This window comes from Orcinus orca, chromosome 2, assembly GCF_937001465.1.
Source record: "Orcinus orca chromosome 2, mOrcOrc1.1, whole genome shotgun sequence".
NCBI classification, from domain to species: domain Eukaryota; kingdom Metazoa; phylum Chordata; class Mammalia; order Artiodactyla; family Delphinidae; genus Orcinus; species Orcinus orca.
The window spans coordinates 19981277-19999366 of NC_064560.1; the positions used below are offsets into that span (position 1 = coordinate 19981277).

The 18090-nt window shown below is 37.1% G+C and overlaps 1 protein-coding gene across 3 annotated transcripts in view; it reads right to left on the minus strand.

Moving 5' to 3' along the window:
• The window catches only part of CDC123 (cell division cycle 123), a 57437-nt gene that overhangs the window by 11911 nt on the left and 27436 nt on the right, over positions 1-18090 (minus strand). For 2 of the 3 annotated variants that reach the window (XM_033439225.2, XM_004275864.3), the window contains 4 exons: positions 12170-12218; positions 9162-9237; positions 7615-7737; positions 6701-6729 (listed from right to left, as the gene is read on the minus strand). In XM_033439225.2, the coding sequence (XP_033295116.1) occupies positions 6701-6729; positions 7615-7737; positions 9162-9237; positions 12170-12218 (277 nt within the window). The remainder of the gene's footprint in view (positions 1-6700; positions 6730-7614; positions 7738-9161; positions 9238-12169; positions 12219-18090) is intronic. The other variant, XM_033439226.2, reaches the window with a different exon arrangement.

Below are 18090 nucleotides of genomic sequence, written 5' to 3' on the forward strand. Positions count from 1 at the left end.
GAGGAAATAGGCAGTCTTTCTGAAAAAGAATTCAGAATAAAGATAGTAAAGACGATCCAAAATCCTGGAAATAGAATGGAGAAAATACAAGAAATGTTTAACAAGGACCTAGAAGAACTAAAGAGCAAACAAACAGTGATGAACAACACAATAAATGAAATTAAAAATTCTCTAGAAGGGATCAGTAGCAGAATAACTGGGGCAGAAGAACAGATAAGGGACCTGGAAGATAAAATAGTGGAAATAACTACTGCAGAGCAGAATAAAGAAAAAAGAAGGAAAAGAATTGAGGACAGTCTCAGAGACCTCTGGGACAACATTAAATGCACCAACATTTGAATTATAGGGGTCTCAGAAGAAGAGAAAAAGAAAGGGACTGAGAAAATATTTGAAGAGATTATACTTGAAAACTTCCCTAATATCGGAAAGGAAATAGTTAATCAAGTCCAGGAAGCACAGAGGGTCTGATACAGGATAAATCCAAGGAGAAACACGCCAGGACACTTACTAATCAAACTATCAGGGCTTCCCTGGTGGCGCAGTGGTTGAGAGTCCGCCTGCCGATGCAGGGGACACAGATTTGTGCCCTGGTCTGGGAAGATCCCACATGCCGCAGAGTGGCTGGGCCCGTGAGCCATGGCTTCTGAGCCTACGTGTCCGGAGCCTGTGCTCCGCAACAGGAGAGGCCACAACAGTGAGAGACCCGCGTACCGCAAAAAATATATAGATAAATAAAATCAAACTATCAAAAATTAAATACAAAGAACAGATATTAAAAGCAGCAAGGGAAAAACAATAAATAACACATAAGGGAATCCCCATAAGGTTAAGAGCTGATCTTTCAGCAGAAACTCTGCAAGCCAGAAGGGAGTGGCAGGACATATATAAAGTGATGAAGGAGAAAAACTTACAACCAAGATTACTCTACCCAGCAAGGATCTCATTCAGATTTGACAGAGAAATTAAAATCTTTACAGACAAGCAAAAGCTAAGAGAATTCAGCACCACCAAACCAGCTTTACAACAAATGCTAAAGGAACTTCTCTAGGCAGGAAACAAAAGAGAAGGAAAAGACCTACAATAACAAACCCAAAACAATTAAGAAAATGGGAATAGGAACACACATATTGGTAATTACCTTAAATTTAAATGGCTTAAATACTCCAAACAAAAGATACAGACCGGTTGAATGGATACAAAAACAAAGACCCGTATATATGCTGTCTACAGGAGACCCATTTTAGACCTAGGGACACATACAGACTAAAAGTGAGGGGATGGAAAAAGATATTCCATGCAAATGGAAATCAAAAGAAAGCTGGAGTAACAATTCTCGTATCAGACAAAATAGACTTTATAACAAAGACTATTACAAGAGACAAAGAAAGACACTACATAATGATCAAGGGATCAATCCAAGAAGAAGATATAACAATTGTAAATATTTATGCACCCAACATAGGAGCACCTCAATACATAAGGCAAATACTAAGAGCCATAAAAGGGGAAATCGACAGTAACACAATCATAGTAGGGGACTTTAACACCCCACTTTCACCAATGGACAGATCATACAAAATGAAAAAAATAAGGAAACACAAACTTTAAATGATACATTAAACAAGATGGACTTAATTGATATTTATAGGACATTCCATCCAAAAACAACAGAATACACATTCTTCTCAAGTGCTCATGGAACATTATCCAGGATAGATCATATCCTGGGTCACAAATCAAGTCTTGGTAAATTTAAGAAAATTGAAATCGTATCAAGTATCTTTTCCGACCACAACGCTATGAGACTAGATACCAATTACAGGAAAAAATCTGTAAGAAATACAAACACATGGAGGCTAAACAACACACTACTTAATAACCAAGAGATCACTGAAGAAATCAAAGAGGAAATAAAAAAATACCTAGAAACAAATGACAATGAAAACACGACAACCCAAAACCTATGGGATGTAGCAAAAGCAGTTCTAAGAGGGAAGTTTATAGCAATACAATCCTACCTTAACAAGCAAGAAACATCTCAAATAAACAACCTAACCTTACACCTAAAGCAATTAGAGAAAGAAGAACAAAAAAACCCCCAAAGTTAGCAGAAGGAAAGAAATCATAAAGATGAGATCAGTAATAAATGAAAAAGAAATTAAGGAAACAACAGCAAAGATCAACAGAACTAAAAGCTGGTTCTTTGAGAAGATAAACAAAATTGATAAACCATTAGCTAGACTCATCAAGAAAAAAAGGGAGAAGACTCAAATCAATACAATTAGAAATGAAAAAGGAGAAGTAACAACTGACACTGAAGAAATACAAAGGATCATGAGAGATTACTACAAGCAACTGTATGCCAATAAAATGGACAACCTGGAAGAAATGTTGTCAAATTCTTAGAAAAGCACAACCTTCCGAGACTGAACCAGGAAGAAATAAAAAATATGAACGGACCAATCACAAGCACTGAAATTGAAACTGTGATTAAAAATCTTCCAACAAACTAAAGCCCAGGACCAGATGGCTTCACAGGTAAATTCTATCAAATATTTAGAGAAGAGCTAACACCTATCCTTCTCAAACTCTTCCAAAATATAGCAGAGGGAGGAACACTCCCAAACTCATTCTACGAGGCCACCATCACCCTGATACCAAAACCAGACAAGGATGTCACAAAGAAAGAAAACTATAGGCCAATATCACTGATGAACATAGATTCAAAAATGCTCAACAAAATACTAGCAAACAGAATCCAACAGCACATGAAAAGGATCATACACCAGGATCAAGTGGGGTTTATTCCAGGAATGCAAGGATTCTTCAATATACGCAAATCAATCAACGTGATACACCATATTAACAAACTGAAGGAGAAAAACCATATGATCATCTCAATAGATGCAGAGAAAGCTTTTGACAACATTCAACACCCATTTATGATAAAAATCCTGCAGAAAGTAGGCATAGAGGGAACTTTCCTCAACATAATAAAGGCCATATATGACAAATCCACAGCCAACATCGTCCTCAATGGTGAAAAACTGAAACCATTTCCACTAAGATCAGGAACAAGACAACGTTGCCCAATAGTGCTCTCACCACTATTATTCAACATAGTTTTGGAAGTTTTAGCCACAGCAATCAGAGAAGAAAAAGAAATAAATGGAATTCAAATCAGAAAAGAAGAAGTAAAGCTGTCACTGTTTGCAGATGACATGATAGTATACATAGAGAATCCTAAAGATGCTACCAGAAAACTACTAGAGCTAATCAATGAATTTGGTAAAGTAGCAGGATACAAAATGAATGCACAGAAATCTCTTGCACTCCTATACACTAATAGTGAAAAATCTGAAAGTGAAATTAAGAAAACTCTCCCATTTACCATTGCAACAAAAAGAATAAAATATCTAGGAATAAACCTACCTAAGGAGACAAAAGACCTGTATGCAAAAAATTATAAGACACTGATGAAAGAAATTAAAGATGATACAAAGAGATGGAGAGATATACCATGTTCTTGGATTGGAAGAATCAACATTGTGAAAATGACTCTACTACCCAAAGCAATCTACAGATTCAATGCAATCCCTATCAAACTACCACTGGTATTTTTCACAGAACTAGAACAAAAAGTTTCACAATTTGTATGGAAACACAGAAGACCCGGAATAGCCAAAGCAATCTTGAGAATGAAAAACGGAGCTGGAGGAATCAGGCTCCCTGACTTCAGACTATACTACAAAGCTACAGTAATCAAGACAGTATGGTACTGGCACAAAAACAGAAACATAGATCAATGGAACAGGATAGAAAGCCCAGAGATAAACCCACGCACATATGGTCACCTTATCTTTGATAAAGGAGGCAAGAATATACAGTGGAGAAAAGACAGTCTCTTCAATAAGTGGTGCTGGGAAAACTGGACAGCTACATGTAAAAGAATGAAATTAGAACACTCCCTAACACCATATACAAAAATAAACTCAAAATGGATTAAAGACCTAAATGTAAGGCCAGATACCATCAAACTCTTAGAGGAAAACATAGGCAGAACATTCTACGACATAAATCTCAGCAAGATCCTTTTTGACCCACCTCCTAGAGAAATGGAAATAAAAACAAAAATAAACAAATGGGACCTAATGAAAATTAAAAGCTTCTGCACAGCAAAGGAAACCATAAACAAGCCGAAAAGAAATGGGAGAAAATATTTGCAAATGAAGCAACTGACAAAGGATTAATCTCCAAAATTTACAAGCAGCTCATGCAGCTTAACATTAAAAAAACAAACAACCCAATCCAAAAATGGGCAGAAGACCTAAATAGACATTTCTCCAAAGTAGATATACAGATTGCCAACAGGTACATGAAAGAATGCTCAACATCATTAATCATTAGAGAAACGCAAATCAAAACTACAATGAAGTATCATCTCACACCGGTCAGAACGGCCATCATCAAAAAATCTAGAAACAATAAATGCTGGAGAGGGTGTGGAGAAAAGGGAACCCTCTTGAACTGCTGGTGGGAATGTAAATTGATACAGCCACTATGGAGAACAGTATGGACGTTCCTTAAAACACTAAAAATAGAACTACCATACGACCCAGCAATCCCACTAGTGGGCATATACGCTGAGAAAACCATAATTCAAAAAGAGTCATGTAGATGAGGATGATTATAATTTTTGTGACTTTCTGTTTGAATAAAAAAAATAAAAATCCCACAAGGACTCAGAGGCAAAAAATATACAAATCAATTTTCACTGCAAAGTAAAGGAGCTGTTACAGTGGAGGATTACTGGACTGAACATCAATATTATGACATAGTATGAGTGTGTTTCATATTTGGTAATTGCAATCATTGTTGCTTTTGTTGTAGTCATCCATTTACAATGCTTGGTGCCAGTTTATTTATCTCTTGTAAAAATAAAATACAGTGTGTGTGTGTGAGTTGTGAGCAAAAAAAAAAAGAAAGCAGATCCACATGAAAATGAAGTTTAAATGATGACCAAATGGTTTATTTAAGGTATTGGCCAATTGTGCATTATTTTGTTACTCTTTGTGTGTATTAAAGTATTTGTGTCAAATTAAAAAAAGAAAAAAACCCCAAAAACCTAATAGTACTACTACTATACTATATAAATACATGTTTTTATATATCAAATATAATATATATTTAATATAAGTACAAGTATGATACAAATATATAATACATATTTTATAGGAAAAAAAAAGAGTCATGTACCACAATGTTCATTGCAGCTCCATTTACAATAGCCAGGACATGGAAGCAACCGAAGTATCCATCAACAGATGAATGGATAAAGAAGATGTTGCACATATATACAATGGAATATTACTCAGGCATAAAAAGGAACGAAACTGAGTTACTTGTAGTGAGGTGGATGGACCTAGAGACTGTCATACAGAGTGAAGTAAGTCAGAAAGAGAAAAACAAATACCGTATGCTAACACATATATATATGGAATCTTAAAAAAAAAAAAAGGTCATGAAGAACCTAGGCATAAGATGGGAATAAAGATGCAGACCTACTAGAAAATGGACTTGAGGATACGGGGAGGGGGAAGGGTAAGCTGGGACAAAGTGAGAGAGTGGCATGGACATATATACACTGCCAAACGTAAAACAGATAGCTAGTAGGAAGCAGCCTCATAGCACAGGGAGATCAGCTCGGTGCTTTGTGACCACCTACAGAGGTGGGATAGGGAGAGTGGGAGGGAGGGAGATGCAAGAGGGAAGAGATATGCGGACATATGTATATATATAACTGATTCACTTTCTTATAAAGCAGAAACTAACACATCATTGTAAAGCAATTATATTCCAATAAAGATGTGAAAAAAAAAAAAAGACAGACATGAAAACAGAGTAAGTGATGCTTTGGCTTGATACAGATGAGTAAACAGTTAACAGTTATTTTGGGATATGACCATATGGGCCCCTCCTTTTGTCCAAAAAAAGATTCAAAGGTATCACAATCATCACTACAATGAGGCGATAGGAGCGTGGAGAGGGAAGAAGAAAAATGTGAGAGACATTTAAGAAACATAGGGGTCTAATGTTTAGAAAACACACCTTCTGTCCTCTGAACAGCTAAGTCAGTGAGCACTGTCACAGGACACCTAGTGACCCAAATTTCTCTGAAAAGATTGCATGTCTTGATAGTGAAATCTCTGCTGCAGGATGTACTAGGTCAGGTTTTTGTTTTCTTTTTCATTACAGAAGTTTCCATCACTTCAAGATTACAGAATAAATACAAACTACTCGAATCCTCGTCTTCAGTCTAAAGATGCAAGTGACTCGAATCACGCTAAGGGCCTTTCAGGTAACTGAAAATAATAACTTCTAAATATCCAGTGACAAATTCCTGGCCACACCGAAGAGTACAAACTCAACTATTTTAAGTAGGCCCAGGCCCCCGACAAAAGGGGAAAGGAGGACACGGGGTGGCCTTAGCCGTCTGTTAAATTAATAATCCTTGAATTTGTGACACATAACAATGGAAGATATCATGTGTTCTAGTGTTAAGGATATTTTAAGGGGAGATTCTTGGCCATGGTGAATTTCAAGCACCTTAGTTGATTTGAGAAAATATTTGTTGAGCGGTGAGCCCTTCCATAGAGAATGCCTATGTATTTAAAGCATATGAAATGTCATTTTTACTTACCCTACTGTCTCTATATATATCGAATACAACTGCAAAGGAGAAAAAACCTAAAGTTAGTAATGAACTTCTATTTTCATGATCTACACCTCCTTCTGAAAATTAAAATGCGTTTTATTATTAGTTACTCAAAGGACTTCCTGCTTCTACATCTCAAAACTTCAAACATAAAAAGGCATCCTGCAATGTTTTACGTATATAATTTTGTTTTCCTTTTCGCGATCCTCAGCCGTAATCCCTTACGTTTAAAAATTCAAACCAAACACCAACATCGTCTCAACCAGTTCACAATTAGAGACAGGTTATCTATATCAGAGAAAGGAGCATCAATCACTAACTGCTTGATGGGGAATAAAATGGGTAAAATCTGCAATAGAAAAGCACACTATCTAGCCATGCTTAGGGCATGATTCATCTTTTTTAAAAGTCAAACCTGCCACAGACCCCAGGCTTGGCAAGTAGAAAAACAGAAACCATAGCAGATATAATTTGACAATGCATGAAAACTGTCTCATACACAATACTTTCAATACTTACTTTCAACTCTTAAAAACAACTCACAAATATTTACTTTGTAACTGGTGCTATCTGATCATTCAAATAAAAATCTAGAAAGGCAGATCAGTCAACTAGCTAATTTAGTCCTAATAACAGAAGCATGTGGTTCTCTGTAGATAGACCCTTTGAAATGTATAATAAAATACCTCAAATGACAGGAGAGAGAACCATCTCAGTATTAAAAAGGGACTCTGGTTAAATAACGTAAAATTAACATGCAAACCCATCAGCCATACTATCATATAATAAAATGCTTGAAATACAGTATTTTGAATCCAGTTTTAAAATATGTACCACCGTGAAATAAGGTTCGGTAACATTATGCATTTCATTTCACTGGGCCAATAAAAAATACTCACAGTCTTCATCTAAGAATTTATACTGTATGTGTTTCTTGAAAAAGTCTTGTATGCATCTGCAAATCTCTTCCTTTTGTTTAGAAATATGATCATAATATTGTGTGTAGTCCCTCTGAGAAATACCTGACAAGAAAATATTTTATATTTCATTATCACACAATATTCTTTTCAAAAACACCAATATGTGATTTAAACCTCTTTTTGAGGAAACCATTAAAGTAGATCGAATGAATATGGCATCATACATTAGTCAGCATTTTATATAGATATAAAGCTTATCAGTTGTAAAGGTTCAAATGGCTAGGTGAACCCTACAATTCCATATTGCCATGCATTCTTACTTTAGAAACAGGAGTTATTTTTACTGAGTACAATGGGAAGAATTCAAAGTCATAAAAATGTTTCTTACGTAAAAAATGAAAGAAGCAATTTTAAACCTACCCACATAGTCAACTGCTGCTTCTTTGATTTTTCCAATGAACTGTCTAAAAATTGGCATTCTTTTCCACTTTCTTTGGGAAAACGTAAAATACCCCTCACCATACGTCTTCCATAATCATACTGCACTTCACGGTCTATTTTCCTTGTTCATACGTGCTATCCTGCCTTCACAAGCCTGATGTTTCAAGCCATGGAAAAGTAAACATTCCTTTCTTCAGAGTGACTTGCTGACATTATTCCAAAAAGACTAAAGGGAGTATTGTAAGAACTCCTTTAATCTGCTCTAGACCTAAGAAAAAGTTCTCTGCTCTGAAAGAAGGGCTTCCAACCAATTTCTTAATCACATGCCAATATGACTTCCTTCTTTAACTGTACTTAATACTGCAGTGTTTCTTTCAGAGATATATAACAATATTATACAATAAATTCAAACAACCCCAGTGTATTTCAGGTAAGTTAAATGTCAACATCACATTCAATAAATAAATAGTGTTGATCTGATTCTGTTCAAATCACACTTTTCTTGGTTGAAAATCAATTCTACCTCATGGAAAATGTGCTTAGACAAAATAAGAGCAAATTATCTACAATATTTAGCTTGAATAAATCATAGCAGACAAAATAATAACCTCAGAGGAAAGAAAATGGGTGCCTTTTAAAGCAATGTACTTCTTTGCATATTTTCTCTTGCTAGAATAATAAACAGTGCTTCAATAATAGAAATAAATGTTCAAAAACTGGGCTTTTTACGCTGCTTAAAATAAGCAGTGTATTGCCAGTAATACCTAGGAAAGCCCCAGAGAGAAAGCAGGTAGTATTACACATATCCTGAGAACAGTAAAGGCCACCACTTTCATCTCTGGAATCCAGATTGACGTGATTCATCAACAAGACTATTTTCTGTGGAAACAGAATCTGGCCTCAGGACCCTTGTTGATACAGCATTCCAGAGAGTCAGTGCCAATTGGTTAGAGGTAGCATCTGAGATGAAAACTGATTGTTACCCTTGTCTTAATTACTAAGTAATTTATTTCCATCAAAAGCTTGTCTTCTTTTAACAATTACTTTCAAAGGTTTAAAAAAACAAAAAAACGCAAAAATCTCACCAATAAGCTTATTTTCCTTGACAAAACAGCGGAACTCAGCACCAGGAATTAATTCACACCATTTTCGAAGAACAAGCTGTAGACAAAGGAAAAAAGGGACACAACTATGTAACAAGAGAATATTTACTAGTCTAATAAACAATTTTATGTTGAGACTATATCTTAACAATTGCCATTATCAAGTGTTTTGGTTTTTTTTTAAAAAAAGGCATCATAAAACATGCCTGACATGATATGTAGGGAACAGAGCTATGATCTATTAGTCTAACAGAACAGGGGAAATTGTATTAAAACTCTTTATGACAAAATGTGCCTTTGTCATTTATTTACCATTTTGGGAGTTCTGACATAACATACAACTCAAAGGATGATATAGTCACATCTTATCATCGTTGGGCCATAAGTTTCCCTATAATTCATATGTTCCTCACTCCTTTAAGAACATCAAAAAGTAAAATAATTTCCAAGTTATCTACCTTAAGCATCATTCTGTAATACTCTGATAAAATTATTACGGCTTATCACAAAGACTCACTAAAACCCTTTCATGATTTTCCCATTATTTTAAAGTAATACAATTCTACCAATGGCCCAATTCATAAATGGGTTTATTACTATAACATTATTTAATATGTGCAAATTCTCATATTGTTGTAATTTATAAATAGTACAGTTGACAAATGTATGCTTCTGAGTCTGGTTTTAAAATGTTCTTTGGAAAAAACTAGTCCTGTCCTTTTGAAGTATTAATTGTAATCAATGACAAGAGCCCCAGCCTCCCGAATCCTGGCATGCACCTCTTTGCCCCTCAAGACCTAGGAGACAGGACTTGAATTACTCTAGGCCCCATTCCAGGAATCCCCCCAGTGGGCTCTGTACCTTCCCATGCCACCCAGTTTCTTGTACATAACATTCGAGAGTAAGCCCATACCCCATGTTGTACTAGGATAATCTGACACAAGTCTCTCTTCTAAGGGTGAGCAGCTGGGTCTTATTCACCTTTGCATTCCCAGCACAGGTATGTAATGCCTAGCAGTGCCTAGGAAATGTTTGTCAAGTGAAACATGGAATGGTAAATATTTAAGATAAGCAGCCACTAAAAAACACGATATAAAAAAAATTTAATGAACTGTGAAAATGCTCATACTATGTCATAAGTGAAAAAAAAAGTGGCACATAAAGTATCTTATGGAGAGTGTGTATATGCGCACACACACACACACACACAAATATCTCAAGAAAGGGAAGTTAAAGGTCAAAATGCTAATAATACTGAGGATATCTGGGTGGTAGGCTCCTCATATTTTCTTGTATTTTTAAATTTTTGATAGTAAGTTGCTTTCCTTAAAAAAAAAAACTGTAGTGTTAAAATACGTCTTAGAAATTTGAAGTGCGCTGATTCCAATTTTCGTTATTGTGAGCTCTTGGTCAAGCTCTGTATGTGCCACCTTTTGAAAAAGAACCTAATTATTAAATGAAGAATCCCACACTAAAAGATTACACTGTTGTTACCTATTAAAAGTTGATACTGGCAAATATATTTTCTGACAGCTACAGTAATTTTTATGTAAGCAACAAATAAATACGCAATTATTGCAAACTGACATTAAGTTTTCGGAAAATTTGCATTATCTATTGAAATAACGTTTGGACAGGTAATACAAACACTGTACTTGATTTTTTAAAAAAGGTAAAAGGTGAGTCTTCCCCCCAAACAGTGTCTCTGTCCTCCTCCTCACAGGTAACCAGTGCTGACAATTTCTCATACATCTTTCCAGAAGTATTCTATGAATACATGAGCATACAGTAGTTATCTTTTTAAATACACACAGACGCAAGCACATGATACCTAGGATTTTGCTTGCCACTTTTTTCATTTTAATTACTTTCACTTTCTTGGGCTTTTAAAACTGGGTTTTAAACCCTATGCACTAACATGATGATGGCATATTCCCCAAAAAGCAATAGAAGAGCAAACTGCCGGTGAAATCAATCTCGGGGACAGATGATGACATTACAACAAAGATTACGTCGCAGGGCAAGACTAGGAAAACAATCTTTTTCATTTTTGTGTTTCTAGCACAAAGTAATAAGATATAGCAGGTGCTTGATAGATGTTTGTTCAGTGAAACAATAGATATGAATGTATTACATACACACGATTAATGTTATAAAAAATGTTTAATGACCTGGGAAAATGCTAATATATTACATACCCCTCACAAACAGTATGTAAAGATCTCAATCACAAGTGCTAAAAGATGTAGGAATTGTTTGGTGGCTTGGTGAAGAGTCAATTACCTGTTCACAGAAGATATGCCACTATATACACTCAACACACTAAGAATTACTTAGTATAGTAAGTCAGTGGACAACTTTTGAAAGCATGTGTATATACAAGTGACTGGAAGCAAATAGATGACGAAGAAACTAAACTAACAACAACATCCAAGAACACTGCCCACTTCAGGGGTGTGTGTGGGTGTGTGTGGGTGTGTGTGCGTGCGTTGTGTATACCTTCAAACCGGGAAAACATGGGTTTGCTATTGGGGGACGGGGGAGGGAGTTGCTATGTTTCAACTCTTATTACTATTTCTAATAAAGTTTTCCCCTGTCCTTTTGTTCTTACTTCTATATGTAATCTGTAAAGTGAGAGAACCATAGAAAAAATAAATAAAAATGGTAAAATGGTGGTGACTACTTTTCCTTGTAAATCAGGTTAAAAAGCTTAAACAGGTTAAGCTGGATGGTATGAAATTGTTTGCTTCATTTCAAAATATGTATAATATTCCATAGTATGTACACACTGTATATATACTGTATGTGTATGTACATAATACATGCATTTTATGTGTATATTTCATAAATTTAAAAATTCAATGGCTCTAGGTTCCCAGAGAAATTAGTCCAAAAATTTGATTCATTTCACTTAAGAACAGAAATTCTCAATACGTCTTCATCTAGAATTATCAATTTTATTCAAGATTAAAAGAAAAAAAGATTCTTACCTCATATTCCATACACGGATCTGGGGAATCATCAGTACAATGAATAAATCTTTGAGGGAAAGAAAGGCAATTGAATCTTTATTTTATGGTTGTCAGTTTATGCATACACATTACTTATATTTACTTATATTTAAAGTGGGAGTAAGGTTTTACTAAAAGCTTCCAGAAACAGGAGACTAATTCAAATTCAATGAACATTTACTAAGCACCGTTCAGTGTCAGGCGTTAGCCTAGGCACCCTGAAATGTTATTTGTTATTTCATTTGTCCTCAAAACAACCATATGAGCTACTATAATCTCCATCTTTCTGTTAAAAAAAAGGGGCTAAAACTAAGGAAAGAGCACATTTAGTGACCAAGCCAGGAGTATAACGCAAACCCACTCTAGATTCCAAATGAGGGTGAGATGGCACTGTTGTTTTATAATTCTCACTGTGCTCTTCATGGCTGAACCAGAAGTCTAGTTCTCTGCTGACATTAACTCTGCCACCTAAAGCCACAAAAAGTTCATCTAATCCTTCTCCCACATCCCATTTAAAAATAGCTGACAGAAGAATTATTCATTCCTCCATTAAATATATTGCTTCCTCCTCTAAAAATCCTCAGTTTCATGGACAATTTTTCACATCCTTTATTAACCACCCACCTATGCCAAGGGCTGGCGAGGCACTGGAACACCAAAATGACTAAGAGTCCCTTGTCCTTTAGTCTGGTGAGGAAAGCCTAACAAGGACCCAAAGAATTTCAAAACACTGAAAATAAAAATACTGTGACGCCACAAAGGAAACACTGATTAGCTCTTCATGTTTGGGGGGAGGGGCTTCATTTGACATGAAGAGAAGGGTCTGCGTTTGAGGCAAAGGGAGAGAAGTGAGAACTACGCACAGGACTACTGGAGGTCAGTACTGATGGGTGTGGAGGGAAGAACTGCCAAAAGATGGGGCTGGAGAGAAATTTTGGACAAGAAGGACTATCCAGATAATGAAGGGTCTTGCTTGCCTATGCAGAGAGGTTGTGATTTATTATACAGACAATGGGGGGCTAAAAACGTTTCTAAACATGTGAGGGAGATCATTGCACTTAGGCTTTAGAAATATCACAGGTGGCAACGGTGCTGGAGAGCCTGGGGGAATGGGCGGCAGGTTGGGAGGCTGAGAGCCCAGTTAGAAGGCTCATTGCAACAGCCCCAGCAAGAGATGAGGGGCCAACTAATGCGAAGGCAGAGGAGAGGGAGAGGAGAAGCTCTATACAAAGATATTTAGGAGACAAAGTCAGGGCTACTTGGTGCCTGATTGAAAGCGCAGGATGAGGGAGAAAGAGGCCAGATGACTGGGGTGGCTGCTTGATGATTCGCTGGATAATGAGGCAAATACCATTCACTAAGAAGGAAGAGCAGGTGATGTGGATGAGGAAAACATGGGAGCTAACTACGTTTGGGTGGGTAGTGTTGGAGAAGTCCTGGGAGAACCACAGAGAATGTCTAGTAAGCAACTGGAACAAGGAAACTCAAGAGTGGGTGGAGGTGAAAATAATTATCTGGAAGTAATCGTCCTACTGGTATAAGAGCTAAGGTCAAGGATGGAGACAGAAGTGATCAGTCAGCTCATTCAGATAGAAACCTAGGGAATACCAACAATTCAAGAAGCAAAACAGGTGGTCAAGAGACATTTTCATGAAAAAAATACACAAGCAAAACAAAAAATAGTTTTAAAGACGTCTTAAGCAATTTACAAGTAGAATTAAATTTGAAAAGCTTTTAAATTTCCCCGAATGTTTGATTAGGTTGGAATTCTCTGCAATCATTTATGACTTATACTACAAACAATAACAACACAAATAAGGTGGTTGGCTAAAATCCTCAGAAAATAAGAACTTTTATTGCCACTAACAGTTGCGCACTAATGGATATAATCTGAATGACAAAGAAAGATACACACGGGGAGCTTTGTTAAAAGGCAATGGGCTTTCTCCGTATTAGTGAACAGGCACCAGGTGAAGCATGTACATCTGCCATCTCATTTCATCCTTGCAATAGTCCCTGAGAAAGTGCTATTATTATTATCCACATTCATCGCACAAGGAAACCAAGGCTCCGAAAGGTGAGAAATGAAGTCAGTGGTGGGAGGGCACTAAACCACGTGTGGAACTGCTCCTCTCAGAGGTGGAGGATCTAGAGCTGTTTGTTACTGCTCTCAGATTTCAGAGAAACCACAAATACCAAATGGATCCAGAGAAATACATATATCCTGGATCATCTCCTTTAATAGCTCTACATAATACATTCTTCATTATTCTATTTTTTTTCAATTTTTAAAAAATTAATTAATCTTTGACTGTGTTGGGTCTTCGTTGATGCACACGGGCTTTTCTCTAGTTGCGGCAAGAGGGGGCTATTCTTTGTTGCATTGCGCGGGCTTCTCATTGCGGTGGCTTCTCTTGTTGCGGAGCATGGGCTCTAGGCGTGCAGGCTTCAGTAGTTGTGGCATGTGAGCTCAGTAGTTGTGGCTCGTGGGCTCTAGAGCGCAGGCTCAGTAGTTGTAGCGCGTGGGTTTAGTTGCTCCGCGGCATGTGGGATCTTCCTGGACCAGGGCTCAAACCCATGTCCCCTGCATTGGCAGGCGGATTCTTAACCACTGCGCCACCAGGGAAGTCCTATTCTTCTTTATTGTAAAAGAGTCCCTCACCTTTTTTTTTTTTCTGGTTTAACAGCCTAAATATTTTAATTAGCAAAAAACACTAATTCATTTATGAATTCTATTATAAAAATTCATTTTATCCTTAAAACATTTTCCCTCAACTCCTTTCTAAATTCTAAATGAAAAGATGAAAAGTGTGTCAAAAATCCAGACAGTGTTATGAGGAATAAAAAATTGTGTGGTAAAAGAATTTTTCACAAGCGAGAAAAGCATTCACAATACAGTATACTTTTAAATAATAAAAAAGGTCACAAAACTACACAGTACAAGCTCATATTTTAAAACATACATGAGAAAACATAATACAATGTTAACTACTGGAATGTTCACAATGATTCTTTCCCAGCAGTGACTGTTCATTTCTTCTGCTGCTTTTCTGTAGTATTTCTAACATTATGTTTATCACATTAAATATATATTACTTTAACTTTTAATTTTGAGGAATTAAAAAACACATATAAGTACAAAGTGGGGACTTCCCTGGTGGCGCAGTGGTTAAGAATCCATCTGCCAATGCAGGGGACATGGGTTTGAGCCCTGGTCCAGGAAGATCCCACATGCCGCAGAGCAACTAAGCCCATGCGCCACAACTACTGAGCCTGCGCTCTAGAGCCCGCGAGCCACAACTACTGAAGCCCGCACGCCTAGAGCCCATGCTCTGCAACAAGAGAAGCCATCCCAATGAGAAGCCCACGCACCGCAACAAAGAGTAGCCCCCGCTCACCGCAACTCGCCCACATGCAGCAACAAAGACTCAACGCAGCCAAAAAAAAAAAAGACAAAGTGTACATATAGCGCTTTTATGATAAGAAACCAAGTTTACTTTAAAAGTTAATATTTTACATTTTGCAGTGTATACAAAATATCAAATTATGTTGTATACCTGAAACTAATATATACTGTTAGGCCAATTATACAATTTTTTAAAAAGTTAGGACTTCCCTGGTGGCGGAGTGATTAAGAATCCACCTGTCAAGGCAGGGGACACAGGTTCCAGCCCTGGTCCGGGAAGATCCTACATGCCGTGGAGCAACTAACCCCGTGCGCCACAACTACTGAGCCTGCGCTCTAGAGCCCGCGAGCCACAACTACTGAAGCCCACACGCCTAGAGCCCGTGCTCAGCAACAAGAGAAGCCACCCCAATGAGAAGCCCACGCACCGCAACGAAGAGTAGCCCCTGCTTGCCACAACGAGAGAAAGCCCGCAACGAAGACCCAACGCAGCCAAAAATAAATTAAAAAAAAAAAAGTTAATATTTTAGCTTTCAATTAACCAGTAATTCTTATCATGATAAAACTGAACTGCCTATCGTTTTTTTTAAATTTAAATGTATCTAAAATATACAAGGGAGGGCTTCCCTGGTGGCGCAGTGGTTAAGAATCTGCCTGCCAATGCAGGGGACTCGGGTTCGAGCTCTGGTCCAGGAAGATCCCACATGCCGCGGAGCAACTAAGTCCGTGTGCCACAACTACTGAGCTACTGAGCCTGTGCTCTAGAGCCTGCACGCCACAACTACTGAGCCCCTGTGCCACAACTACTGAAGCCCGCACACCTAGAGCCCATGCTCCGCAAGAAGAGAAGCCACCGCAATGAGAAGCCTGAACACTGTAACAAAGAGTAGCCCCAGGGCTTCCCTGGTGGCGCAGTGGTTGAGAGTCTGCCTGCAGATGCAGGGGACACGGGTTCGTGCCCCGGTCCGGGAAGATCCCACATGCCGCGGAGCGGCTGGGCCCGTGAGCCATGGCCACTGAGCCTGCGCGTCCAGAGCCTGTGCTCCGCAACGGGAGAGGCCACAACAGTGAGAGGCCCGCATACAGCCAAAAAAAAAAAAAAAAAGAGTAGCCCCAGCTCACCACAACCAGAGAAAAGCCCGCGCCCAGCAACGAAGACCCAACGCAGCCAAAAACAAAATAAAATAAATTAAATTTAAAAAAATATATATATACAAGGGAGATGGAAGGAGAGAAATGACAAAGGAATTCGAATAAACAAACACTTCCAAAACACACGTCTTCATTATCTAAATTTTTTAATGCTTCTATATTCCTACAAATATTGATTTCAACCCTTGGTTAATCCTCATTTGCTACTTTAAAATAGGTATACATTTTAATACACATTTGCATTCTACCATCCCATAACATTATTTTTTAAGTGGTGATAGGTTTAACATTTAATGTTAGTTAAAAACCTTGACTAGTTTCAGAAGGTAGATGTGAGAACATATGTGCTACATGAGATTACTGTACAAGGCTTTTTCTTATTAAGATGATTAATCAGATGGTCAAGTACAGTCTCTGAAAGGAGAGGAAAGTGCAGAGCCACCTAATTAAGACTGAATGTGAAGGTCAACAACATTTTTAGGAGCTCAGCTGAAATACCGCAAAAAACACTGTGTATGAATATTTAAATTCCATTTATATTCTGGAGGAAGTAGATTTAAAAAGCAAAAACGTGTTAAGATATTTAGAGTATTAACAACACTTGAATGCTTACAAATCCTTATATAAATTACGGTTCAAAAATTCCAGGTTATATCAAGAAAGGAAAAAGAAAGAAATCCTTAAATCAAGGCTTCTTACTACACTGAAAATATTAGTAGAAACAATACTAGCAGAAAATATGAGTATCCTAACAGAAATGATAAAATATCTTCATTCATATCAAATATAAAAATGTTTGTATTATTCCCTTAACTGACTGAACCAAGAACACAGATGATCCAAACACTTGCATCTGCAATGGAGAAAAAAAAGCTGATTCTCTCATTTCCAAAAATAACAGTTTCTTAATTGCTAAAAGAAAGCAGGACCTCAGAGAGGTAACAGCAAGTTGAGATCAAGGAAAGCAATTTACAGAGAAAGAATACTGAATTGCTAAGTCTACTTTAGCTTTTGTTTCTATGAACACGTAATTTAAAAGTCATGGTAAGAACTAGTATAAATTCTCAAATCCCAACTCAGCATATAATATAAAATTATAATACATGTTATAATTTATGAGCAAAAGCAAGAAATATGTCATAATACCTAACACTTTCCCTGTGTTAACGAACACATTTAAATAACACTTGAAAAATTTGCCTGAATTATGAAATAATATGGAATCATTCGTGATCACCTTGGAATTTGGGCAACTGTTAGAGAATTCCTCAAGTTATAACCCGAAATTAGTCTAGGTCCAGATTGATAAGTGTCCCATACAGATGAGAAACAATACAGGCAT